This window comes from Trachemys scripta, chromosome 1, assembly GCF_013100865.1.
Source record: "Trachemys scripta elegans isolate TJP31775 chromosome 1, CAS_Tse_1.0, whole genome shotgun sequence".
NCBI lineage: Eukaryota > Metazoa > Chordata > Testudines > Emydidae > Trachemys > Trachemys scripta.
The window spans coordinates 105,682,684-105,709,473 of record NC_048298.1 but is presented as its reverse complement, the minus strand read 5'-3'; the positions used below and the strand labels follow the sequence as shown (position 1 = coordinate 105,709,473).

Sequence of the window (26,790 nt, the reverse complement as noted above, 5' to 3'; positions counted from 1 at the left end):
GATTGGGGTGATCTAGTAGATCACTGGTCCAGATAACAGAGGGGAACATCACACCTGGATCTTCCCATCCTTCAGCAAATGATTCAGACAGTAAATACAAACATATATACTGCTTGCCGTTAGAAGGCAACTATCATATTTCAAGTTCAACACTTAAGGATAAAGACTTATTCACAAATGTCTATGCAAGATAGAACTAGATAAACTAGTTCTAACAACATGGTTAGTTCTACAAGGCCATTTCTCCATTTGTCAAATAGCTAAAGGCAAATATCAGGATTTGATATTAGTATCATGATTAGGAAGGCAAATCTGCAGAGCAAAAGCTATTTATGGTGGCCCACAGTCAAAGTTTTGACTGTCAGTTCTGAACTAGTCTCATCTATTACCTATTTTATTGGCAGAATAACTGCCGGGTATTGTATTGAATTGAAGGTAGTCTATGAGGAAGAGATAAATAGCAAAGCCAAGGTGACATTACTGGGATGAGTAATGAAATTATTGCATCTTAGCACAGCAGGATGTGGATTTCTTTAACTACAAAATTATGTCAAATGTGACAATTGTGGCAGATCATTTGTATCTTTGCCTCAATACACTTGTGGCCTGAAAAAGCAAAAATCTTAAGTCAGCTTCAACACTGCCATTTCAAGTTTATTCCACTATTCCATTAAATTAATCCACAGTTAAGGAAACTTGTTTTACAGTATACTATAAACAGGCTTTTCATTCAACAGAATTTGAAACAAAACCTAACGTTATTTGTCTTACATTGCAGGCAGGAGACAAGTTGTCTCCAGCAGCCATTGTAAGATAATGATACTACCATATTTTAAGACTTAGCCCAGTAAAAAAGATTTACCAAGAACTGAGTAGTGCTGTGTCCTCTTTTCCATGGATTTAAGAAATCTACAATTTAAATTTGAATCCTGCATAGATGTGTTAGCAGTGCAGATATTCAAAAAGCAACAAATGAGTAAAGAGTGATGAAAGGGGAAAGGGTTAAGTGTGCAGAAAAGGTCTACATTAACCCTACATAACACAGCCACAATTTTGCTTAAACATTTTCAAAAGGCATTGAGATTTACCAGCTTAAATGCTTTCCCAAAAAGAGGAATATAAATCTAGGTCTTGTTTTAATTTGAAGATAGATTAAAAACATGGAGTTTAAAGAGAATCAATTACACAGAGTGTTTCCAAAGATTGCCACAGTGTAGGTGTTTAGGCATGGGATGAAAGCAAGGACCAGAGCACCAACCAGTCTAGGGTTAGGCAACTACACTAAACTGAGATTGTGCAATATCTATTTGTATTTGTGCACTTTGGAGCTTTCAGATATACTATGCGTTTATGAATGACCTAAACAAACACCTGATCAAAATTCAGACTGTTCTCCACTAGGTTTTGGGTGCTTTCTTGAACCTTGTGCGCTACTATGTTTTTGTTTAGAGTAGTAGTCTTCAACTGTGTCTACTCTGCTGCCCAGATTTTGATGACACTATGGTGAGAATATTGGAAACCACTAGAACTTCATCTAGTCTAGGGCCTAGTCTTCACTTACCGGCTGGTCCGGCGGCACGCCATCGATGTTCTGGGATCGATTTATCGCGTCTGGTTAAGACGCGATAAATCGATCCCGGAAGTGCTCACAGTCGGCGCCGGTACTCCAGCTCGCCGAGAGGAGTACGCGGCGTCGACGGGGGGAGACTTCCGGCCGCGTCTGGACCGCGGTAAGTTCGGACTAAGGTACTTCGAATTCAGCTACGTTATTAACGTAGCTGAATTTGCGTACCTTAGTCCGAAGTCCGGACTAAGTGGGGACCAGGCCTAGGACTATCACTGTTAAAATCCTCAGTGTTAAGAGAGGACTTGCTGGTAGTCAATACAGGAACTGTAAACAGGAAGACAGTCATTTGAGGTACTGTCCCATGTGTTTTACACTAATTTCTTGTAATAGTTGTAGCTTTGAGGAAAAAAAGGTGTGTAGTGTAGAATTAAGAGTTTCTGTAAAATTGTCTAAATCTTTTAACAGCTGAAATTGCATAAACCATCTTTCAAGTTTTGATAAAAATGATGAACTATGACATTCTTTACTATGGCCATCCATAATCTATTCTGTTTGTAACCTTAATTAGCAAGGTAGTTGTATACTGGTAAGATTTTGTTTCAACTAATATACTTTGGCATATCTTCATGCTTTTCACTTGCATAGAATGAGCTATTATTATTATTATAGATGGTTATAATCCAGAGTATGTATTCTGAATAGTTGAAAAGAGCTTATTTGGAAATCTGTTCACCCTCCACATAGTTTGCAAACATCTAGGTGCTTGTGTGCATGCTAATGAGTAGAGCTGAGTCAGTTATGAAAGTGTGGATTGGTAAAGACATCTCACCATTTAAGAGATGAGAAGAGTTGCACTTAGATGCAGTCATGTTTTAGCTAGAAAATTCACTTGAAGCAGCATGGTCAACTGGGATATACAATTACTAGCAGCTGTGTCTCCTACCTTGAATCATTTCTATTAGATTAGTATGAAAATATGGAATTGGAAACTGGAGAAGAATTTGTAAGGGTTTTAACAGCTGCTACTTGCTAAAAATCTAAGCAAGCCAAACTGAAATGATCATGCAGGAAGGGAATCAACAGAAACAGTTTTGGGATAGGATGTGGATTAAAGAAGCTTAAAGCAAACCAACAATATGAAGTCAAGCAGCAGTAAGGCTTTTGACTGTTGATAAATTTATTAGACTGACATGGGTCAGTAAGCTTCACCAGCAACTGAAATGAGTACTGGTGGCTCAATTGAAGCAGCAAACCACCTGTGTAAAGGGACTCAAGATGTGGCATAAGCAGCATCTCAGTGAAGCAGTAGGATAGTGCCAGGACAAATGTATAAAGAGCAAGAGATATCCTAAATTATGTCAAGGAATGCTGATTTAGTCACTGGCTTCCATGTGGTCAAAGACGTGTTGATTGAATCCAGAACAGGTTGAGGCTTGGTGGGGAAGTTTGTGTCCTGTCAAACTTCACGTGTTTGAGAGTTTGCCTATATCTGCCTGTAGAAAAAAAAAATCACTACAAGCTGTATCTTTGGTTTACCTTGATGCAGAGAAAAAATTTAATACCTGATTCGTTTCTCTTGTTAGACAAAACCTGCACCAAGTATTGTACAAGTGAACATTTCTTGAAAACCAGAAACAGCTTTGAAGTAAGAAAATAGTTAAGACTTTCATACCCTCCAGCAGCCTAAATTTCTATTGATAGGGAACTGCCTGAAATGAAGGGAAGGAGAAGCCACCCTATTGGATACTTCTTTACTGTGGAGAGTCAAAACCAGCACGTTTACACTATGCTTTCACAACTGGAGTGGGATTAAGATTACTTAGGTATTCACAAGTTAAACACAGCTCTGGATGATCTGCATACCAAAGTGTTAGGGATATTAGCAAATTCACAGAACTATGAGCAATTTTTGAAGAGCCATAGAAAAGTGGCGAGAAATCAGGATTGAGACAAGCAAATAAGTCTTCAAAAAGTGATCTTTGCAGTTATCACTTGGTAATTAACCTTAATACAATTGAATGGAGAAAAATCTATATTCTTAAGGGATAACAGAACCATGGATACCCAGCATCTTTATAGAAATCTTGCCAGACAACTTGGTTTAACTTAATGAAGTGAAGGTTAAGAGGTGGCTTTCAGTCTAAATTCCTACACAGCAAACAAATATTTGATAGTGGGCTCTTCTAGCCTTCAGGGTTTTGTCTGCTAGATTTAAGATTAAACTAGACAAGTTCAGGTGGGAAATAAAGGGGTAAATTTTCAGCAGTGATGGTAATTAACCATTGGAACAATTTACCATCACTGGAAATTTTTAAAGTCAAGACTATATTTCTAAACAGACCCACTCTAGTTTGAACAATTGTTTCAGGGAAGTTCTATGGCATGTCTTTTACTGGTTAGATTAGATAATCAGCATGGTCCTTCCTGGCCATGGAATTGATAGTTTGGACAGAATTACATGATTAGCAGATGAAGGTAGTGTAGTTTGAGAGTACATCTGCACTCTATAAGTAGGGTAATCAAAACTGCCTAAAATGGCAACATTTTCCTTCAGATCGGATGTATTCCATGTTATAGTTGCTCACTGAACTTCTGTTTTCCTGTTGCAGAGCCAATAAAAAAAAAAAAGGCAACTGAGCTGCTTTTCTTGCTCTATCAGTTGTAGAACTTACCCCTAGAAATACACATCAAGCTGCGTATTCTCTCCTAAATACCTCAGTTGGGTCAGGGATACTAACTGCAACTAGAAATAAACAGACCATGAAGCTTCAGTTAAAACAAAGATCTTTGCATATGACCCTCCTCCCTTCTTCGGGAGACATATATGAAACCACAGAATGACATTTTACATTGTACCTGAAGCACTGCACTTCAGTGCCTTAAAGCTGTACTTAAATACTCCAGTTAACTTGACGTGAGAAGCCAACATGGATGGAACACTGGTTGAACAACTTTGCTATATGGTAATATTACACTGAAGAGCTGTCTAATGAATTGCTGCAGGGATAAGTGAGACCCGATTAGCTTAAGCTAACTAAAGAGAGAGTTAATGAGATCTGCATATTAAACAATACTGTGAAATTTTATATGGGAGTGAGAAATATCCTGATACACCTTAGAGTTCAGATAGAAAGACTGAAAAAACTCAAGTCCATTTAGCAAGATTTCAAAGCAATTCTACCAAACTGAGACTTGGGACAGTCAACAGCTTAGGAGTTTGCAGCACGTTTGGGCTTTCTTCAAGTGTGATTTTGGGTTACATATACCACAGTGGAGTTTTACACCCTCTATACAGCACTTAAAACACTGGTTTCAATTCTGGAATTCAATACAAGGAACATCAGAATGAAAGGAATATACAGAACAAATGATTAGGGGTCTAGAGGAACTTAAGTTTAAGACTATGAAGCATATTAACAGGCTATGTGATGACTAAAGGGAGACTGAAGTGAATATCCCTGGAAAAATGTAGAGGGATATAACTAGATTACCTGGGACATCCAAAATAAGATTCATTTAGATTGAATCAGGAGCAATTTCTTAATTGAAAGATCTAGAAGTTAATACCAGCAACAGTAGTGTCCAAGCCATTACTTTGATTCATTTAGCACTGGAAAGGACAGAGCTCTGGAGAACATACAGCATTGGCAGGGGGAACAAACAATGAGCCAATGGTCTCTTCATCTAAAAAAAAATTCAACAATTCAAGCACAGTTTCCTAAAGTTCAGGGTGAAGACTAAATTTTCATGATTAAAAATACAATATACTTCACACCACAAGCTAGTGGACCAGGTTTCTGGCTGGAGTTGTATAATAAAAAACACACTAAAAATAAATACTAAAATGCATATTAATTTGTTTTATTGAGGCACAACAAGGCATTGTGAATAGCCCATACTTGAGGCAATTATATCAGTAGTGTAGTAAGCTGGACATCAATACAGTTAAAGGATAAGTGCAAACAATATACATTCACAGCTTAACTAGCAAGGCTACATCACAATTGATAAAGTGCCAAATTAGTGCTGATTCAGTAACCCGATCCAGGATTTCACCTTGCAAAACAGGACCACCATCTCCCAGATAATGGAACCACATTTCTATGAAATCAGTATTAAGTGCAAAGCTAGTCCCCCCCCTCCACCAATTTTTTTGGAGCAGCTTTTGTAAACATTACACTGATTTCAGTCTTGATACAGGAGATACCCTGAAAAGGTAGAATATTTCCAGCTACTTCCATAGATAGCGCCCCGATGCAGACGTAACCAGATCTGGTCCCCTTGAAAAAGCTGTAGGACAGCATGATTGCTAGCTGTTTCATGGTCTGGAGCCCCATCATTGGCATATGCAGACACTAGGACTTCTTCATTCTTCATAAGGTTTACATACAATGGAACATTCACAGCCAGTTTCAGCATGTGGAAGATGAAGACATAGGTGCCATTCACTGGACAATTAAACCTACCAAGCTGAATATCAAAAGTTTCTCCAAGGTTATTCAGCAGAAGGTCAAATGCAATGGGCTGATCTAGAGTTCCAGGGGCCAAGTTAGATGTTCTTGCAGCAGAAAAAGCAACTCTCATCTGCTGCGGAAGGGGATAAACGTGCACTGGTAGTATGGTAGCAGCTTGGCTTGTCACTGGCATGTCAACAGGGGTGATGCTGCGGGAGTCTCCCTGCCCAGAGTCCCCACTATTAAAGGTTTCATTGTCTCTTTCTGGACTGCTCACCTGAGAAGAATCACTCCATCCTGCTGTTAAAGATCATTAGCAACAGTAAATGATTCTTAGAATTGGACAGAAGGATAATTTTCAAAGTGCAGGTTTAAGGTTAAGACATGAAAGTTTATGGGTATTCTTGCATGCATGTTTACTGTATATATAAATGTACTACAATTATTACAATAATAAATAGTCAAAGGAGCCTTGTGAGAACAAATCTTTATTCACTGTCAAAACTATCTTGCTAAACAAAAGACTGTTCATTGCTCACTAGTCTTTGTCCATACCCTAAAGGATATAGGGTAGCTGCTATAAATACAGCTTTAGCAGAACTATTTGCCATGTAGGTTTAATCCCAAAGTAGTGTACACAACTGTTGAAGATTCTCAGAGTACGGGATGTTTATTTTTACTGATTAGCTCTAAGTTGTATGGTGACCAATTGGAGGATTAAGTTTCAGAAGCACCCTTCTTGTAAGCTTTCAGGAGGAGATATGGAAGCTAAATTAGTTTGATGAAGTCAGTCCTAGTGTCCCCTGATGGCTTACTCTAGACAAATAAGGAATGCAGTACCACTGTCATGGATATTAGAAGTGTCTTAATCTGAAACAACCATTTTCAAGCAACTTTCTGCACCCCACCAAAAAAGTAAAAAACTACATTAGCTGTTCATTCAAGTAACAGTTTTAAGATGCAGTACACTGATAGAACATGACATGCATGTAATAGTAGTCAGTTTTGTAAACATAAGTCACCCCAAATGTTCAAGGCAAGTTCTGTTTTTCCTACAAAGAAGATAATAAACTAACATTTTAAGTTTAGTATAGGAAAAATCAAAATTATATCAACTTCATTAGTAACACTAACTGAAGTAGGATCTGTCTCAGTCCTCTGCTACAAGATTGTTTTAGTCTCCGCTTCTCTCATTTAGTCATCTGGTTTCCTCAATTCCCTTCTTCCTGAAGTACTCTCTACCATGAGTTCTACCTCGAGTTCTACCTGATGAGCAATTTTCTTCCTGTCTATTTTCTCGTCTGTAACCTAAAACACAAGAACTAAGGATTTCATGATCAGATCTTAGTACTAAAGTTGCTGACCTGGTAAGACTAGCTTTTCTATAACTTTAAAAACAAAATTTTGGTTTTAAAAGTAAACAATTAAGATTTTGGTCTGCAGCCCACTCCTTCACTTATTCCATGCCCATCAATAAAAAGCAGGGATCTCTCCTTCACTCACAGCAAGCTCATTTTCCCCCCACCCTATAATGTTTTAGTCTGCAATTTTTTTTTGCATACAGAATATCCTATTAGTACTCAAAGATTTCAGGATCAGCAAGGTTGAGTTTCAAAAATCTATTTGTTTAGCGTTTATATTCCAACCTGGAGAGAAGTTACACTGCACCTAAAATATGACAGCTTCACACTGAAAGCTATTTCCCATATAAGTGTAACCTTGCCCAAGTTTTTGGGATCCATATTTGCTAGACAGCTTACCTACAGACAGGTGCTAAGATGTATTATTTACTTACACACACACACACACACACACACACACTTACTTAGCTGGCCAACCAAGACTTGAGTGAAATAGGATCAGCTACAGGATGCAAAACTGGCACCCTGTGAATATTTCTATTCATCGTAAAGAATGTTTTCTACTTCTATTCATACTGCAGACATGGAGGTATGGGAGACCATTAGATCTGTCAGAATTAAACTGTTCTAGTTGCAAAATCTTTAGTACTTGCAATGATTTATTAGCCAGGGAGGACTGCTAGACTGAAGATCCCAAACAAAGTTTAGTGCTTATTTTGAATAGGATTTTTACTCTGGAACAACAGAAGTTTGATCTAAGTTATATTTGTGACCCCTATGCCTTTTATACCATTACTATTCAGAATATAATTACATTTTAAATGTTTTAGGCACATGGTTGGGGATATCATGTTAGCCTTACCTCTTGAGTTTGATCGAGGACCGCCAGTTACTCCTCCTCGTTTATAGCACTGCTGGTAATTAACATCCTAGAAGGAACAAAAGTATTAGTTAGTACTTTTAACTATCTAAGAATGAGACTCCCAACTAGAAAGTTAGAGTTAATTGCCTGTGCTACAGAATGCTAAGTACACTTAGTTTGCTTAGAAAGTTAATTAGTATATGCTTGGGGATTGTTTATTTTTGACATACAAAATATACATGATCATAAATTGCTTTCCATGTGTCCAGAGGCTAAGGGTATGTCTTCACTACCTGCTGTACCGGCAGGTAGCAATCAATTTATCCAGGATCGATATATCGCATCTCGTTAAGATGCAATATATCGATCCCCGAACGCGCTCACCGTCAACTCCGGAACTCCACCAGAGCGAGCGGCGGTAGCGCAGTCAACGGGGGAGCCGCGGCCATCAATCCCGTGCCGTGTGGACCCCAGGTAATTCGATCTAAGATACTTCAACTTCAGCTATGCTATTCGCGTAGCTTTAGTTGCTTATCTTAGATCGATTTCCCCCTCCTCCCCCCCAGTGTAGACCAGCCCTTAGTCAATATTCACAGATCAACTTCCTATTTGCCAAACTCCAGCCATTCAGTCTACCCTCTTAGGTACTGCAGTGTTCTTGAAACTTAATACAAGCTCTGTTGAACCAGTGAAGAGGAACAGATTTCACAGCAGAGCAACCTCCTGTCTACTATGCACCTTCAGCTCCTTAAACTTCAAAGAAGAACCCTTGACATGTTAGCCTGAGCATCCCAGACATCAGGAGTTGGAACCACGTCCAATATAACCAGGACCCAAACCATGTGGCGATTTAAAGTCAATACAGTATTTCCATTTGCAATTCAGTGCAAGTCAGACACTAGTGACATTTGAACACAGTTCCATATGAGTAGCATTATTTAATATGACCTGTCAGTCAATGGTAGTCCCTGGTACAGCACATTACAATCAACCCATCTCAAGATGAGAAGGCATAAATAATTTGGCAGTCTGTTACCAAGAGGAATCTTGGTAGCTATGTGTAGATCAAGACAGTATTGGCTACTGGTGGTCATAGGAACCCAGGAGCAGAGAAGACAATGCTAGGGGTAGGCATACCTCCCAACACTGGGAGCAGATGCATGTTTTAAATCCACCAGCCCTACCCACTTTGAACTTCAGCCAACTTGCTTTCCCTCTAGACTGGGAAAGCAAGTTGGCATTGGGAAAAATACCATTCCATTCAAACTGGAATTAAGATGACATGAAAGGTCCTACAAGCCAAACTATTGTTTTCCTGTGCCCTCTATAGAGCGCAGAATGACAATAGAAACCTGTGGTAGATGAGCATAGTGGTTGTCTAATGCAACCTTCTGAAAAAATGGAAATAAACAATTTTGTTTTTCCCTGAAGGATGTGCAGGCAAATTGCCTAATATATTTGTCAGTTTTTTGATGCCAACAGCATCTAACCTGCTAGGAGAGAACACAGATCAGTCAATCTATACTATCCTCAGTCTAAAAAAAATCAAACTACAAGGGGTCCTGAAAGAATTCCTCCAGTTCAACATCCTGTTTACACTTTGTCAGGAAGGCAAGCCTCAGGTCTAAACCTAGTTGTCAGCCAAGATTAGTAGGAGAGATCAGATTTTACAAAGCACTTAGCAGAAGCAGTATCTGAATAGTAAATTTAAAAATAGCATTGTGTATTGTACCAACAAAAAATTGTATTCTGAAATTTGAACTCACTTTCTAGTTTGTAGCCAAACCTCATTAACTTCCTGCAAAATGTAGGACACATGAAAGCTACAAGAAAGAAAAGTAAATCCTTACCCTTTGAGAATATGGAATTCCAGGATAATCTCTACCAGCAAACTGCAGCTGGCCGTAGTTGCCATTAGGTATTGACGGGGATCCTCTATAAGCATCAAAACCTGCTCAAAATATAAAATTAAAATGCCAGAGTCAGTTTATATTACCAACATTCAAATAAGAATTTTCCTTTAGGGATTGTCAGCATCAATTAAAAAAAACGTTTACAAAATGTGCGTATGCACAATTTATTCCATATTTCAGAGCAGCTTTGTGGAAGTCAAATGCATGGCATAATCATTAATGTCAAAATTAAAACTCATAACAGCATTTTATTAGAACTCATTTATTCCGAACATGGTCGATCTAGTCCGCAAGAGTCTCAATTACATTAACAATGTAACTTACGAAAACAGCACCCAGACACAAGAGAGTGTACTCATAAGTATTATTCAAATTGGCTCTGCCATTAAAGTGACTGAGTATGTTGGACTTGCATAAAATGCACGATTTTAAAGCAATGCCCTTCAGACATGGCAGATTTAGGCCCAGATGCTGTACTTTGCCAAAATGAAGAACTACTGTTATCATAAGCTGGTGACAAGTTCTTACGCATTTTAGGTACTGCTAACAAGAGGCTAGTTGTAGTTATAAAGTGAACACTACTCATGAGCATAGTAAGCTACTAGTACCAGCAAAACCAAAGCAGTACCAGCAACTAACGAGGTTCCTTCATAGAAAATGAGGATTCAGACTCAAATTGATAAAGTGTGACCCATTTATACTTTGTTCAATCTGTCAAAGTCCATGTAATCACAAACCGTAGGACCATACTCCATAGCAAAATTGTCAAACATGACCCATAGGCCAGAACTGGCCCCCAAGCGCCTATCCTTCCAGCTCCTCCCCATCCCTCTCTTACTACTAATTCAGAGGGGTCCAGAGGAGAGTTGAGGAGTGAGCTCATGCCTGTTGAAGCACAGGCAATTGAGCCCTCTTACAAGCCCTGTCCTGGCTCTTTAATACTCCTCTGCCAATTACTATAAAGTGCTAATGTTTCATATATGGTATGTTACTTTCCTAATTTCAATGCTATTAGCTCTTAGGATTCATGCACAGAAGTGTCTGGTTCTAGAGCTATATCCCCTACTACAGCTAGAATTGATCCCTTCACAGGGAGGTGGTGAAGCAAGTGAAAGTATACCTTTGTATCCACCAGGGGAACGATATGAATTGGTCAGTGATCTCCCACCTCTGGCAGATCCCCTAACAGATCCACGATTATTGAGATAAGGCTGAGTGGGTCTGGTGAAAACAGTCTGTGCTGGATAAAAGGCAAGGCTACCATTGCTTACAGGAACAGCTCCGTCGGGTTGGTAATTAACTGTTTAAGAAAGGAAAAAAATAGAAATTAGACAGTGAATTATTATACCTATAAGTTATTTCAGCATTGAAATCAATGTTGGATGGAAGCGCTAAGCCCAGTATATTAGACAGCATTTATTTCCTGCATTAAAAATAAGAAATAATGTTCCTCCCATTAGTCCCACAGAAAGTTTTTGAACCATACCTTTCACCACTGAACAGAACTGACGCACAAGGCATAAAATTGTTACAAACAAGTACCGCTATTCAAGCCCCCTACTTCCCAGAAGAATCTGGTTGAACCCATTCTGGACAGATTCAGGCAAGATCTGTTCAGAGTGTCTTGCTATATATTTCTCCTGTGACAAGCCATGACAAACTGAGTCCATATATAGACATTTAAGAGTTTATTCATTGTTTTAAGCTAGCACTGTCCTCCTGTTAGGTCATAGGGTAACTAAAATAGTAAACTTTGCATACAGAGTCTGGCAGCCACAGTACACCATGAATATTTTTGGTGATAAATGAGAGTTAGTTGGCTGATGCTCAGTCCAGGTCAGAGTGAAGTGATGCTGCTAAGAGTAGCGGAAACAACCAGATATGGGGAGCCCAATCTCCTCTGATCAAGGCTGTATTCCCAGCATGTGTTACTAATCTTTGCAGCTAGGGAATCCAACAACCCCAACCAACATTGCTGTGCCCAGGAATGCCCATCATTATGCCTGGCCATAAGATTGACTTAAGATCCAGCCCCTGCTACAGTGATCACCTCAACATTGCATTATTTGAAGCTGCTCTACATAAGGCTACCCCATGGATCAATCTGAAAACAAGCTGGTGGAGCAAGTGGTGGCTAACCTATTAAATGGTGTTTATTGTCATGTGCTGCAACTGAGAATGTCCCATGATCTGCACTACTTTCCTATTAGTTTCTGGCTTGAAGTTTTGGTGGTTTGACCTGTCAAGCCCTAAATAGCTGGGGATATTGCTATGCGAGACTACTTTGTCTCATGTTATCCTGCCAGTTACAACCACCAAGAGCACTTGATTCCCTTAGATTTATGTGGGGCTAGTGGTAGAATGTTCTCAACTCCAGAATGACGTTTTCTTGGATCTGTGCAGGCTACAGTGGAAGTGCGCTTCTAAAGGGAATCAGATTTATGGGGGAAGGGAGTTTTATGCTCTTTAATTTTACTTTTTGTAATATATAGCAAGAGTGCCTTGAGAGATGCCCTTTTTGTATAAAAACAAAGAAATGTCAAGATTTCTACTTGCCAAAACAGAAAAGACTGACAGTTTGTGCAATCCCTGTTTCAGACAGATTTAAGAACAAAGCTCTGTCCTTCGTTGCACATAGTATCTCAGAGGTCAAAGGCAACTGCAAATGCTTATCTGAGTGCAGAGTTTGAATGACTTAGTTATAACTGACAAGTCAGCGGTATCAATTTCATATGCAACAGACTCCTGATTTGCCTTTGAACTTAGTGATGCTTCTGTTTACATCTGAAATTTAAAAATCTTCCAGCTCAGATTTGCCTCAGTCTGGATTGGGACTTGCAAGAACATCCTACCACGGCTTAAGAACCTCCCTCTTAATCACTCCTTAAAACACAATACAGAGAATCTTGGTATTTTTATCTCTATAGAGACATAAAACCTTATATTTATGGGGGAGATTTTCAGTAACAAATTATGACAGTTTTCACATTGTGTATCAAGTATTTTGTTTATCCATGTATTTTCTACATTTTACTTCAATGAAAATGGTGGCAAAGGTAGCAACATTTAAGTTAGGAGTTCTTAGAAGGCTTTCCTGTTTAACCTTCTCCAATATCATTAGGACATACATTCAGTATTTGGTCCTCAGTGCAAAACAGTTCTCCCCTCACTTATTGCCACTACCTCTATTCCCAGGACCTTTCCAGCTAATACGCGTTATGTAGAAGAGTTCCCAAAACAAGCATGCTACAAGAGTCAAAAATAACTTTTCCCCCAAAAACAAGAAAATTGAAAATACAAGTTTAATCCTGAAGACAGAAGCCTCTTAGAGATAAAAGCAAATTCTGAGGGTAGATGGAAATCATGTAACACTCATTTGTTACCTTTAATACTATCAATGTACCATCTGTACAGTATCAGAGGGGTAGCCGTGTTAGTCTGAATTTGTAAAAAGCAACAGAGAGTCCTGTGGTACCTTTAAGACTACCAGAAGTATTGGGAGCATAAGCTTTTATGGGTAAGAACCTCACTTCTTCAGATGCAAGTAATGGAAATTTCCAGAGGCAGGTATAAATCAGTATGGAGATAACGTTAACCTCGTTTGATTTGGGCAAATTTACTTTGTTTACAAGTAACTAGTTTCAGACTGCTATCCCTGCAAACTCCAATTGGGATTGAAAGTCAGGCTGGGTACTTGTCACACAGTGAGAGCAATCTGGACTGGTTATTAATGGCAGCAATACCTATGCAACTACATTGTCAACTGCACAGACTTAGCTTTTATTCAGTTAAACTCCATTTTACCTGTATGGCAACTGCAGGGGATTACTGGATTAAAAGCAGTAGAGGTTCAGGAGCAGATTAACAGATTGAAGTGTCAGTTTGATAGTCACGTCAGTCTAGAGTGTCACTTGAAAGATACAGCCATATACAAAGAATTTTCCTCACCTGTTGGCAAAGTTTCTTGTGAAAGAGAGTTTTGCTCTGCAACATGAGTGGACTGTAACTGGCACTGAGGAGGAGTTTGTGTACTTGCTGTAGAAAAACTCTGGTTATATCCCGCAGAGTATGAGGAGTCATCTTTTATTTCCTGCTCTTTACGTGGAGGCAGGGGTGCATTCACCTTAAATACCTGGAAAAAGTATGTTTTATTTAAGCAAAAGCTTAACTGTTGATTAATACTTCACCACTTATACTACAGTAGCACCTAAAGACTCAGTTCAGGGCCTAATTGTGCTACACCCTCTACATGTCCCATAGCAGGTTAGAGTTTATGCCCTAAAGTATATCTAGTCTATTTAGACTAAATGTGGAAGTTAACCCTATTTTAGATACAGGAACTGGAGGCACAGTGACTAGCCCGCCATCACCAGGTCACAGTCTGTCAGAGCCTTTACTTCAGCTCAGATCTCCAAGCCCTAGTCTAGTGCCTTATCCAAGGCCCCCGTCCCAACCCCACACCTTTTTCAAACACCAGACAATTAACTTTTAAAGTTCTTACTATAATGTTTAGTTATTGCTGGCAATAGCCTGCTTTTACCAAACTCACTGAAACCCAAACCCTGGTCCAGAGATGTAGTAACACCTCAGTGAATAGTCTCGCTACTGGGATTCCCAGCGCCAGCTGAGTTAGAGAATTTTCAGTCGGGAAACAGGTTCTTGGCAGCTAACCAAATGCATGTGGCTTTTCTGCTTTCATTTTTACTACACATATACTAACCAAGCAGAGGCAATTCTCTTCCGAGGCTGTCCTTTTCTGAAGAATAGCTGCCATGGCACAAGCTGTTTGATGCTTAGTGTCAGTCCTAAAAATGCTTTTGGGAGTGTTTTAAGAATGATGCATGGACAAGTTCAGAATCTTAAAAGGAAGATTTGTTTGGCCTTTAGCAATACTGGTAGTGGAACCATTACTAGTGTCTTGTAAAGTGGCTGGGCACTACAAGGACCTTTGTTACCTTCAGTGAGACAAGAAATTCAAAATTGTACCCAACGAGGCAAGCACTTCAGCTTCTATCTTTAACTGCAAATTACATACTAAGGTAGCCATCTATCCTATGGTACAGTGACAGATATACTATGAAATGTGGGGAGACAGCTTGAATTATTAAAGGCAAGCAGGCAGTCTGTATGAGAAAGCAAACCACTCTGCCATCTACATGATGTTCTGTCACTATATTGAGATTATGCAATTTGAACTTCTTTTGGGATGGGACAGACTATTAGAAATAAAAATAATTAACTATCATTTGCAAATAAGGTATACTAATAATCCAGGGGACAACAGCAAGGCTATTTCTATTTTATAGATTACCTCTAATTCCACAAGCTGTTGGGATGGCAGAGATTCCCAGCCACCAGAAACCAACCACAACTCATGAGGAAAAAGCAATGTAAAATCTAAAGCCATCTCATGGATGAGTCATTATCTTGGGTACCAGAATTCAGGCTGCACAAAGTGTTTAAGGTTCTCATGTTTCTCTCAGTGGCTCTAAAGCCCTGAGGCTGATAATAGGAATGGGCAAGGGGATGCTACCTGAAGGAAGACTGGTCTTGTTTCCTTCTTGAGGTTGGAATGCACAGTTCCAAAAAAAAAGTGCAAAGTCCCCCTGGAGTCCTTTAGGGAATGGAGGACCTCATTCATTTTAGAATTAAAAAGCTCATTTACCCTCAAAGGGAAGATCCTCAATTGTAGTTTGGACCTCCCTGGAAATTGAGAGGAAAGAAGCTAGGAGGAGCTTCTCATTGCCTTTCCAGAATCTGAGCCTTTACTAGCTGACCTGACTGGGTTAAGCTATACTGCCTCTTTCAGCAGGGGGATCTAACCCCGGAAGTGGCAGAGAATTTAGGCTTGAATGAATATAGCTGTACACTCCAGAGCATCCAGGGCTAATACAAATATAAGTACTAGGATGGGGCATATAAGGGGTAGGAGGAGGGATTTTTTTCCTGTAAGCCCAAGGTAGTTTCCTGCTGACTGCGTCCTCCCCTGAATGCCTAGTCAACTCCCACTCTGCTACCCAAATGGAGGAGGGAGCAGGAAGCATGGGGTAGGAGATGATTCCCTATCATCTCTCAATGGGGGATGAAGAGAAGAAATTATATCGAGCTACATCCTTCCTTTTGATATTTGAGGAGGCTTGCATAGAGTGCTCCAGCAGGAACAATTTTAGGCAAGTCTCTCCAGCACTGAATCTGTTTAGAGAAAGCATGATACAAGATACAAAAGTCACTCAGGGAATACATTAGTCTTCTAGGCAAAATAGACACCTGATCATTAAGCTGAACCAACTTCAGACGGGGCAAATTTTGATTCAAAAGATTTTGTCTCTGCCATATAGAGCCTCTGTAGGGTAAGGAGCATCTAGCCTAAAAGGATGACAGTCTCTTCCCAACTGGCAAAAAATAAAAAAAATAAAAACGTAACACTACTACTACAACACCACCACCACCACGATGCGGAATGACAAAATGGCATGGGTTCTATACCACTGCCATAGCTAGCAAAAAGGAATTGAGGAATGGTTGGGCCTGTTCCACCCTTGGATGGAGTGTCACAAGGACATCTAGGACACAGTTCTAACACACACTGCTGGTCAAGAGAACGTGATCTTTCTCAGGCACATGGAGAGGAATCCATGTGATCATTTGAAGCAGCATGCCTTTCAACAGGCATCTCCAGTTTTCCTTCCCCTCATATGGTTTAGTTGCTGGGAAAGACATGCAACACTCAGTCATTTGAAAACAGGGCCAAATTCTTAATCTTTAGGCATGGCTGGACATCGCTCAGTGAGCTATAAAACCACTACCATCTGGGTTGGTCAAAAATTTAGGTTTTAACTTTAGTAGAGAACGTTCCAGCCCCATGATTTGAAAGCAATGCCTTATTTTGCTATGTAGCAACCCCCACTGGTACTTTCAGAAGTTAATTGGCTCAGTCACGTCTAGCATGTCTCAACTGTGAAAAGGTTTACAAACAAGGGGTCCTGACTAACAGGAATTTCATTAACAGATTAGATTAAAAATTAGCTTATTAGGAATTCAGTCACCTGCAACTGCTGGCCTATTATAAATAAAATTTGACCGTTAACAAGGTGGGGTGCTTGATTTTGACCTACACAATGGCAGCAGAAGAGCTTCTCAGCTCATGGAAATATCCTACTAATGAAGCACAGAAGGAAACGCAGGAGCAACCAAAATTTGTGACTAGACTGACATTGAGAGGTCCTCAGTTATAGTATGTGCTATCAAGTTTTGTGCTGAAACCTAGACAGTGCATTTAATAGTTTTAAGGCTGAAGTAATAATTTTTAAGCATTCTTGTCATGAGTGCTTTCCTGTTTATCCTCTACAAGAGATATACTTACAGTCTGCATAGCCTGAAAGGGAGCTGCATTTATGGTAACAGAACTGCTGCTTGCTGGAGGAGATTGAAAGGTTTGCCCCTGTGACACTGATGACATGGAGGTACTTGAAGTAGGCAGTGGTGACTGCGGGTCTCTTGGCAGGGGAATAGTTGCCTGAGGAAGGAACAAAAATACATAGTGAGGTCACTTGACAGTTATCAGGCAGTAATACAAGAAGTTAGTCTAGGCATTGGAACAAACCGTCGAAAATCAGCAGTTTATGCAGGTTGACATTTGGACATAGCAAAGCAACAGAATAGCTTTTGCTTACAATTTCAAATCTTGCTGTGCATCCTCAGCAATCAGTACTTCTATTGCAGTCTATTAAGTGAAAGAATGTTCATGGACTATTAAACATACCAACCATCATAATTTCCTACAAAAGGAAACCACAACATGGACAGACAGCTTTTTCCACAACTGAAAGATATTAAAGTGCCTGCTATTGTATACAGATCTAAGTATGCCTCAAAATGTAGAAAGTAGTTCCTTGATCCCAGAGACAAAAGTACGGTGACCTCTTTCCCACCAGAAAGGTTCAATGTTTAATTACCAAAGTGGTCAGTACTGTAGTGCTGAAACAGTTTGCTTGCTCATTTCAGTACCAAGTCAATGCCTATGTGCAAGTACACTAATGCTGTTTAAGCCTCCACACTTGTCCCTTCCAATGCTAAAATGAACTGTGCTGAAATCAGTGCAAAAAAATGCTTTGGCAGCATATCAGAGCACTGTAGATAGGAAAGACTAATTTAAAACTCACCCTAAGCAGAGGGTTAACAGAAAGGAAGGTTTCCACCTTTCTGAGATGCACTATCGAGACCAGGTATTTAGCATACTAAGTAAAACGGAAAACCTAATTTAGATCTGAAGCATCTAGTCACTCAGATTTACATTGTTAATTTTGACTGAGTTGTTCAAGTTAAGTTTATGAGCAGAGATTTAACCATATGTGAAAAACAGTTACTCACCTGGGCAATTTCAATCTTTTTGGATATTACTGGCTCAGAGATGCATGGGCTTGTCTGATAAGGTGGCTGAGATGAAGTATAATTCTCAGTCTCTTGAGAAAGTAGTTCTGATGTCTGAAAGGACAAAAGCCTTAACAGATGTAACTTAATTATCAGTAGAATGTTGCAGAAATAAAGAAGTTTATAATTTGAAAAAGTGTTATCGTAATAAAAAGGTAGTGTGTTGATGCATTCACTTTGGATCTACTGTGTTTACTTTGATCTACATCTTAAAAAACTACATGTGTAGCATGGCATTTTCAGTTTGCTTTAGCCAATTACCCAGAAAAATCGATAATTTCCCCTCAAAAAGCAAGACTATCCTATTCAATCATTTCCTCATAGGTTACTTTTTAATCAAAATATCTGTATCACACTGAATAGAGTTACAGGCTTGAAGGCAGTATTTTCAAGTCACTATGAAGGAGATAATTCTTGTAAGTGGTAAAAAATGACACACCCCGCCTCCCAATTTCCTTTTATGCTGTTAGTACTTTACAACCAAAACACATTTGCACAATACTATGCATGTATTTACTAGTGCTATTCTAAACTCCCTTAAAACAGAGGTTGGTGTAATGGCTTAGAAATTTTGCTTTTCTGTGTGGGAGACTTGTCTTGATTCCAGGAACCAAACAATACACAGAGAGAGAAAACAGTCTTGTTACTCAGCAGCAGTACCTCTAAGCAGTTGAATGGAGTTAATGTCTTTAAAGAAGGCCCCAAATGGTTTCTGCAAGAACAGAGTTATCACATGGAACACAATGAAGGCCAACGAAACTCCAGTGGGAAGTGTCAATGTTGTCTTGATATCTTACCTGTGGTGTCTGTGGTGTCATAAGATCATCAGTTTCGGAACCAGAAAGAGTGTGATCAGCAGATGCTAAGGAAGTATTTGAGCCATGCAGGGTAATGGGAGAAGCAGCAGCCTGGCAGGAAGAGAAACTACTTCAGATAAAGTTAATTGGAGATAACAGCCCTCAAACCTAGTAGTTCTGAAAAGCCTTCTGGCAGTTTCGTTAAAGTGCATGCTTTAGTTTATAAATTAGCGTTTTCATGCCAATGCTTGGAATTTCACTAACAGTTATGTCTGCCTATTAGGCCATTATATAGGGTTCCTGACACTTAGATATTGCTCTAAATAGGACAACACTTGTCATCCAGTATTTTTGAAAATTCGTCCTAATTTTTCTTCAAGTTGCTCTTAGATTTGCTTTTAAATATATTAGCTGAGCCATTTGAAACAGTTATTTAAAACTCAAGTGCTACTGGTCTGAAATGAGTGAAATGGAAATTTCTTCCTTATACCGTTATTGGAGGATGATGCTTGATTACTCTTCAGATAATACTGCAATAGGCACACTGAAAAGTCAAGGTCAACTGCATCTCCAGGTAGGCAATGCAAACAATTCTCTTGATTTTTTCATATTACCTAGATTAGCGCAGATTCTACGTGTGCCTATTCAGAACATAGGGACGTACCTCATCCAGTCCATCAAATGCTCCAACTGTGTGGGCGAAACCAGACAAATCTCTACACTCTCAAATGAACTCACTCAAAAATGACAAGACAAGTCAAGACACCCTATCACATGTGAGCCAACTCTTTTCAAAGTGATCACTTCATATCTGACGTATCAGTCCTCATCCTCAAAGCAAACCTACACAACACCATCTTCAGAAGATGAGCCTGGGAACTTAAATTCATAAAACTCTGCCAGACACTAAGTCATGGTCTCAGACACCAGTTTTATGGCTCATTACAACCATTCAAAACCTACTAACATTCCTTGGTCTTATGACTGCAGAGGTGATAATCACTCCATTTTAAGTGGTTTCTTGCCATCTGTATTAACCCCTTATGCTTAACTATTTGTCCCACCTTGTATTTAGCTGCACAACTCTGGTTCTTTTCCAGACTTGAAGAGGAGCTCTGGAGCTCGAAAGCTTCTCTTCCGCCAACAGATGTTTCTCTCTCCCTCTCCCCCTCCACTAGTTGTGCTGGCAATGGAAAGCTAAATCCAAATACATCTTCCATACTATGAAATGGAGCTTATAAATGTTATTTTCACTCGTCTGCTATTACACTGAAGTTAAGATGGCATACAATGCTTTTTTGATATATAGCCTAGAGTATAGAGCTATATATCTGGTGGGAGTTCGCTTTGAAGAGATTATAAAAACAAACAACTTGATTTTAAAGTTCTATACTGTTTTAATTTGGTAGACCAAATAAAATTTGGTCTGTCTCAGGACAGCAATATTTTGGCATAATTTCCCTATATAATTCCTCAGTTATTTCTGAAAGCACAATACATAAATCTTATTTTAAAAAAATCACAATTGTCTAATTCTATAGAGCAGTACCCTTATTTTAAGTTTACCTGTGGTGGCTGTTGAAGAAAGTCATTTTGACTTGGCAGTTTCTGTTCTTTAGAAGCTTTGTAAAAATAAGAGTAAGGGATTAGTCAAGCAACATATTTGCCTTAAATTTAACTACAGCTTCAGCATAATTCAAAGATCTGATTTTAAAAAAATTCCTTAAATTTGGGCAGCTACACTGCCCTTACTATACATCACACAGTAAGCACACCAGAAAGCTGAATAAATTAACCTAAATTAAGTCACTCATTTAGGAAGTGTAGTTTCATCTTGTGAAGTTAAAGGTCAAAGCAGTCTCCAGCAACAGAAAGACTTATGTATGGAACAGCTATTTCAGTAAGATTACTTGAATGATTCAAGACAAATTTACTCAGTTTCAGAGGTAGAAGAATGAACATTTAGATTTTCTTTCATTCCCCAAAACACATTACGACTGACTTCTTTTCCTGTTTTGTAATACACAATTTCTTCATATATTTTTAAAAACAGTCCTGTTACCCTTCAAACCTTAATAGCACCAGCATAACTAGAGTTCAGTATTACCTATTGCCTCTGGTGCAACAGTTATGTGTAGGAATTCCATAGGTTGTTAGAGTTCTATTATAAAACATTCTGTGTCGTAGATAGGTACACAAGTACAATCTGAAGGACTGAATCCTAGGTGAGGTGAAAGTACTGAGCCATAAGAACTTGACCATGTATAAGTGTCAGGTTGCAAGACAACAATTGTTCCACAACCCTGCAGCTTCATGCATATTTAAGTGTTGCTGTAAATTATTCCATTGGCCATTTAATGAAATGTTAGCCATTAGATTTAGACATTGTGAAGGAGATAGATTCTAGACAGAGAAATTTTTTTCCATTATGGCTATTGGTGATGCACAGTGCAAGTGAAACATTGCTCCATTCAACTTCAAGAACTCTGATTCTATTTAAGAGTTTACCTACCTACAGGACTACCTGCCGGAGTTACTGACGGTGGTTGTGATGAACAAATAGCACTTGGTGAAGCTTTATCAACATCCAGGATAGACTCCTTAGAAAGATTACCAAATTCATGAAATGGGAAAAATTAGGATTGTTCAGATCAAAAGATCACAGAAGTTAAAGATTCTATAGTCTGCTAAAAACTCATTAATTTAGTCAATAGTAACTAGCTCCACTCCAGTAACAAAGCAAGTCATTACAAATTTGCTACAATATTACCACTGGCACAATGGGGACCCAAGCCCTGTAGGTGTAATTGCAGAATAAACAAGACACATACCTGCATGAAGTTGTAAGTCCCTTGTATCTGAGTCATCAAATCCTGCAGTTTTTCCCTTCTTAGTATAGGATCCTTTGGAAGAGTAGAAGTACAGCAAAATTCTGCAGCTGACTGATGTCCAGGTTTAGGCACCTAATATGTAATGAAAGAGGATATAAACAGATGCAGGAGAAAAACCTGCAGTAAGTAGTCTGACAAGTGTCCTCACATGAACAGATGTTTAAGAATCAAATACCACAGAATAGGAAGTGCTAAACTGGTTATTGGCATTTCCTGAATAAAACTTGATGTACAAGTTTACACTTTGTTCACTTCAGAAATCAGTTTACTGTAGTCAGTGGATTAAGCTCGTGGCATTAATTCACTGTTTTTCCACGTATGCAACACTTTGTTCAAGACAAAATTAGGTATATTTATTCAGCCAAACAAGTAACACTCAGCATTTAGTATTGCCTAGCTAAACACTCTTAGCAGTTTTAAACCTAAACTTGGACAGGAATTGAGTTTTTAAACTAAGCTGCACAATTCTCAGATTTTTGAAGTATACCTCCTCCCCCAGCCAATTAGAATCATGAGTGATAGAATACTGAGTACATGTCTTTTTTTGGAAGTGGCATTGCCAGATGTTTTAAAGAAACCGCAGCTAATAGTAGGTAGAGCTACAAACAAGGTTGCTTGGCACTAACATCTCAAAAACTTGCCCTTTACAGTCTGAAGCTTCAAGTGTGGCATTTCCTGCAAAAATGCCGCATTAGCACAAGTTCAGAATTGGGCATGAAATACACATGAAATATACCCCAGTCCTCAAGGAAAAGGGTTTTGAATGCAGCTTTTTGTGGATCATTTCAGATTTTAGATGGTCTTTTAGCTTTGTCACATACTCAAACCAATACACAGAACCTATTCTGGCTTGTTCCAAGATCTGTAGAGTGGTTGTTTCCCCCACAATGGGGATCATCCCAAGAAAGGGGTAAGGGAAATTTTCAGTTGAAAAAACACAGATTAGTTACATAGCAGAACCACTGTTACTTTTAGAACTTTTAAAACTAAACAATGCACTGTAAGAAACAATCCTGTATTAGCACTGAGTGACTAGATGTAATAGATCTTTTGAAAGACAAGTTTGCTGGAAAAGATGCCACAGGAAGGAAGTAGGCCTGATTCCAATTACATTGGATGGGACAGATCAAGGTATCAGGTCAGACAGAAATGGAGGACTACTGAGAGTCTACAGGCATGCAAGAGTCACTAGTAACGATCATCATAAGTTTGGCTAAACATCCAAAGCTTTTTAGTCTTATTTGTATGCTACTCAGTACCTTCTACAAGCATTCCCCAGTTAATTACATGTTTCATACTCCATGCCATGTCTAGGTTAGAGAGTGCTCTTGCAGAGATCTGCATGTTTATTTACTACCCAGGTAAACTCAAAAGTGGAAGCGTTAGAAAAATGTGAGTAATTTAAATGGGAAACCGTGGAAGTGAACAGTTCTACATTCCTACAGGATGAGATTCCAAAGGCACATTGCTCTCTCTAGTTTGTGTAGCTAGACATCTGCACCATCAGGCATGAAGAAGAGCAGCCATATTCAGTTTTATGAATGTACAACGCCAATTAAACATAGGATACCCTTATGTGGAGAAGATCAATTTTTGTCCAAGTTATGCAGGAACAATGAACTTTAGTTTGCTAATCTTCAATCATGTAAGTGTGAGCACTACATAAGTCACAGTAATGCCATGGCTACACAATTAGTAGGGAGGTATTCTGACTCATGAACCATACGGGGAGGTCTAACTCAGCAGCTGTATGTACATGTTGGCTTCTCAGTATCCATATTAGTCAAGCACAGGATTGGGGCCTGGAGTTATTCCTGTGTAGAGCTCAAGGCCATTGTTAACCTTCTCACACCCTAGAGAATTTTATGGCTTTTTTACATTCCCCACCCTCCCACCCACACACTATTACATCCATTCACATACAGCTCTCTACTCAATCCTTCCCTCTTACCCATCCATGTACAGATTTCTCCATCACTCCTGACAAGCATTTTCAAAAAGGACTATTCTCCTTATTCAAGTAGTACAGACTTTTGGCTAAAAAGGGCTTTTCATGATTTCACATATCAGATGTGAAAATCTTCCCACACAATTATACAAAAAGCATAACTGCAGCGTACAAGATAACCCAAAAGTAAATGGAGGACTTCAGAATTAAAGTTACTTTTTCTTCTCAACATACAGTTCCTAAAGGTAGTTAATTAGTGGTGGGTATAGAATTAGCATGAGCTAGCCTCTTCACGCGTAGTAACCTCAACCTTATCCACATGGTTGAAAAGATCTGAAATTATGTTGCTTTTTACAGAGCCAACAAAAGCTTTTAAAAAACAGTTTTGCTTTGGTGTGTTTAAGTGACTATATGTCAATCCTACAAATTAGTGTGCGCACACATACCAAAGAGATTCCATTGTATCTATTTTCAGATATTTACAGTAACTTCAGTGTTCGTGTAATGCTGGAAGTCAAGTTCCAGTAACACTCAAGTTTAAGTGAAAAAGAGTAAGCACAAGACTTTGGCCTACTTTTCAGAAGTTCTCGTCAGCCAAAAGTCCTGTAGAAATAATTTGGGGCTGCAAGTGCTCAGCACTTCTGAATATCAGGACACTAGTCTATAGTAACAAGTTTTTGCCTACTGAGAGGGCAAGCTATTATGTTCAAATACAAAAAAGGTATTGCATAAGGTTTTCTGCAGACAAAGCTGTGACCAAATGAAATTTTGTTAAAGCAACCTGGCATTCCATATTGCCTTCCTCTATTCTCAAACATCAAAAAAGTAGAAACTAGGTCCAATTACAAAGGATGAATATAAACAAACACCACAAATATGCAGCGGCAAAATTAGAAAGGCCAAGGCACAAAATGAGATTAAACTAGCTAGAGACAAAGAGTAACAAGAAAGCATTCTACAAATACATTCAAAGCAAGAGGAAGACCAAGGACAGGAAGGCCCATTACTCAGTGGGGATAGGGGGAGGAGAGAGAGAGAGAGAGAGAAACAGAAAATGTGGAAGTGGCAGAAGTGCTAAATGAATGTTTTCATCAAAAAGTTTAGTAGCAATTGGACATCTAAATTAATGAATGCCAGTGAAAATGTGGCAGGATCAGAGCCTAAAATAGGGAAACAAGTTAAAAATTACTTAGACAAATTAGGTGTCAAGTATCAGGGGGTAGCTGTGTTAGTCTGTATCTACAAAAACAACAAGGAGTCTGGTGGCACCTTAAAGACTAACAGATTTATTTGCGCATAAGCTTTCGTGAGCTTATGCCCAAATAAATCTGCCCAAATAAATCTGTTAGTCTTTAAGGTGCCACCAGACTCCTTGTTTTTGTAGACAAATTAGAGGCCTTCAAGTCATAAGGGCCTGATGAAATACATCCTAGAATACTCAAGGAGCTGACTGAGGAGATATTGGAGCCATTAGTGATTATCTTCAAAAAGTCAGGAGTGATTCCAGAGGACTGGAAAAGGGCAAATATACTGCTAATCTATAAAAAGGGAAATAAGGACAACCTGGGGAATTACAGACCAGTCAGCTTAACTTCACTACCTGGAAAAATAGAGCAAATTAAGCAATTAATTTGCAGACACCTAGGTGATAAGTAACAGCATGGGTCTGTCAAGAGCACATTGTGTCAAACCAAACTAATAGCTTTCTTTGAGAGAGTAACAAACCTTGTGGACAAGGGAGGGGGAGCGGTGCACGTGATATAGTAAGGCCTTGGATACTGTCTCGCATGACCTTCTCATAAACAAACTTGGGAAACAACCTAGATGGAGCTACTATAAGGTGGGTGCATAACTGGTTGGAAAACCGTTCCCAGAGAGTAGTTATCAGTGGTTCACATTCAACATGGAAGGGCATATCAAGTGGGGTCCCACAGGGATCAGTCCTGGATCTGGTTCTGTTCAATATGTTCATCAATGATTTACATAATAGCATAGAGCAGTGGATCTCAAGCTTTTTTGGTGGGCTACTTGAAAATTGCTGAGGGTCTCGGCGGACCACTTAATGATCTTTCTAAATGTTGTTTGTACCATTAGCTAACTATTGTAAAGCGCTTTGGATAAAAGTGCTATATAAAAAACCTTAACTTTTTTGGTTCTACAAATGAAAGCACAATTCATATTTTTAATATCAGTAGTCTTACCTTTCTAATGCGATGATGTGCCCTCTCCCCTGCTGCAGCAGCCCCCAAGCTGGGGCTGGGAAGGAAGGGGATTTCTCCCTCTCCCCCCTGCCATGACAGCCCCACAATATGGAACTGACAAAGTTAGGTGGGCGGCCCTTCATTCTCGAGTGCAGCTGCCCATGTGTACACTTTAGAGGGAACCATCCGTGGACCACTGAATGGAGCTCAGGGACCACAGTTTGAGAACCTCTGGCATAGAGAGTACACTTTTAAAGTTTGCAGACAATACCAAGCTTGGAGGGGTTACAAGTGCTTTGGAGGACAGAATTAAAATTCAAAATGACCTGGACAAATGGGAGAAATGCTCTGAAGTAAATAGGATGA

General features: G+C 39.2%; 1 protein-coding gene across 10 annotated transcripts in view; it reads right to left on the bottom strand.

Moving 5' to 3' along the window:
- Positions 1–5,412: 5,412 nt before the first annotated feature.
- Positions 5,413–26,790, bottom strand: part of CAPRIN2 (caprin family member 2) — a 62,153-nt gene continuing 40,775 nt past the window's right edge. For 7 of the 10 annotated variants that reach the window (XM_034780303.1, XM_034780294.1, XM_034780321.1 and 4 more), the window contains 11 exons: positions 22,216–22,347; positions 21,897–21,984; positions 20,951–21,006; positions 19,385–19,495; positions 18,528–18,641; positions 17,521–17,673; positions 14,106–14,289; positions 11,278–11,457; positions 10,095–10,195; positions 8,245–8,311; positions 5,413–6,321 (listed from right to left, as the gene is read on the bottom strand). In XM_034780303.1, coding sequence (XP_034636194.1) covers positions 5,753–6,321; positions 8,245–8,311; positions 10,095–10,195; positions 11,278–11,457; positions 14,106–14,289; positions 17,521–17,673; positions 18,528–18,641; positions 19,385–19,495; positions 20,951–21,006; positions 21,897–21,984; positions 22,216–22,347 — 1,755 coding nt within the window. In that variant the 3' untranslated portion in view covers positions 5,413–5,752. The other 3 variants (XM_034780368.1, XM_034780377.1, XM_034780348.1) reach the window with 3 other exon arrangements.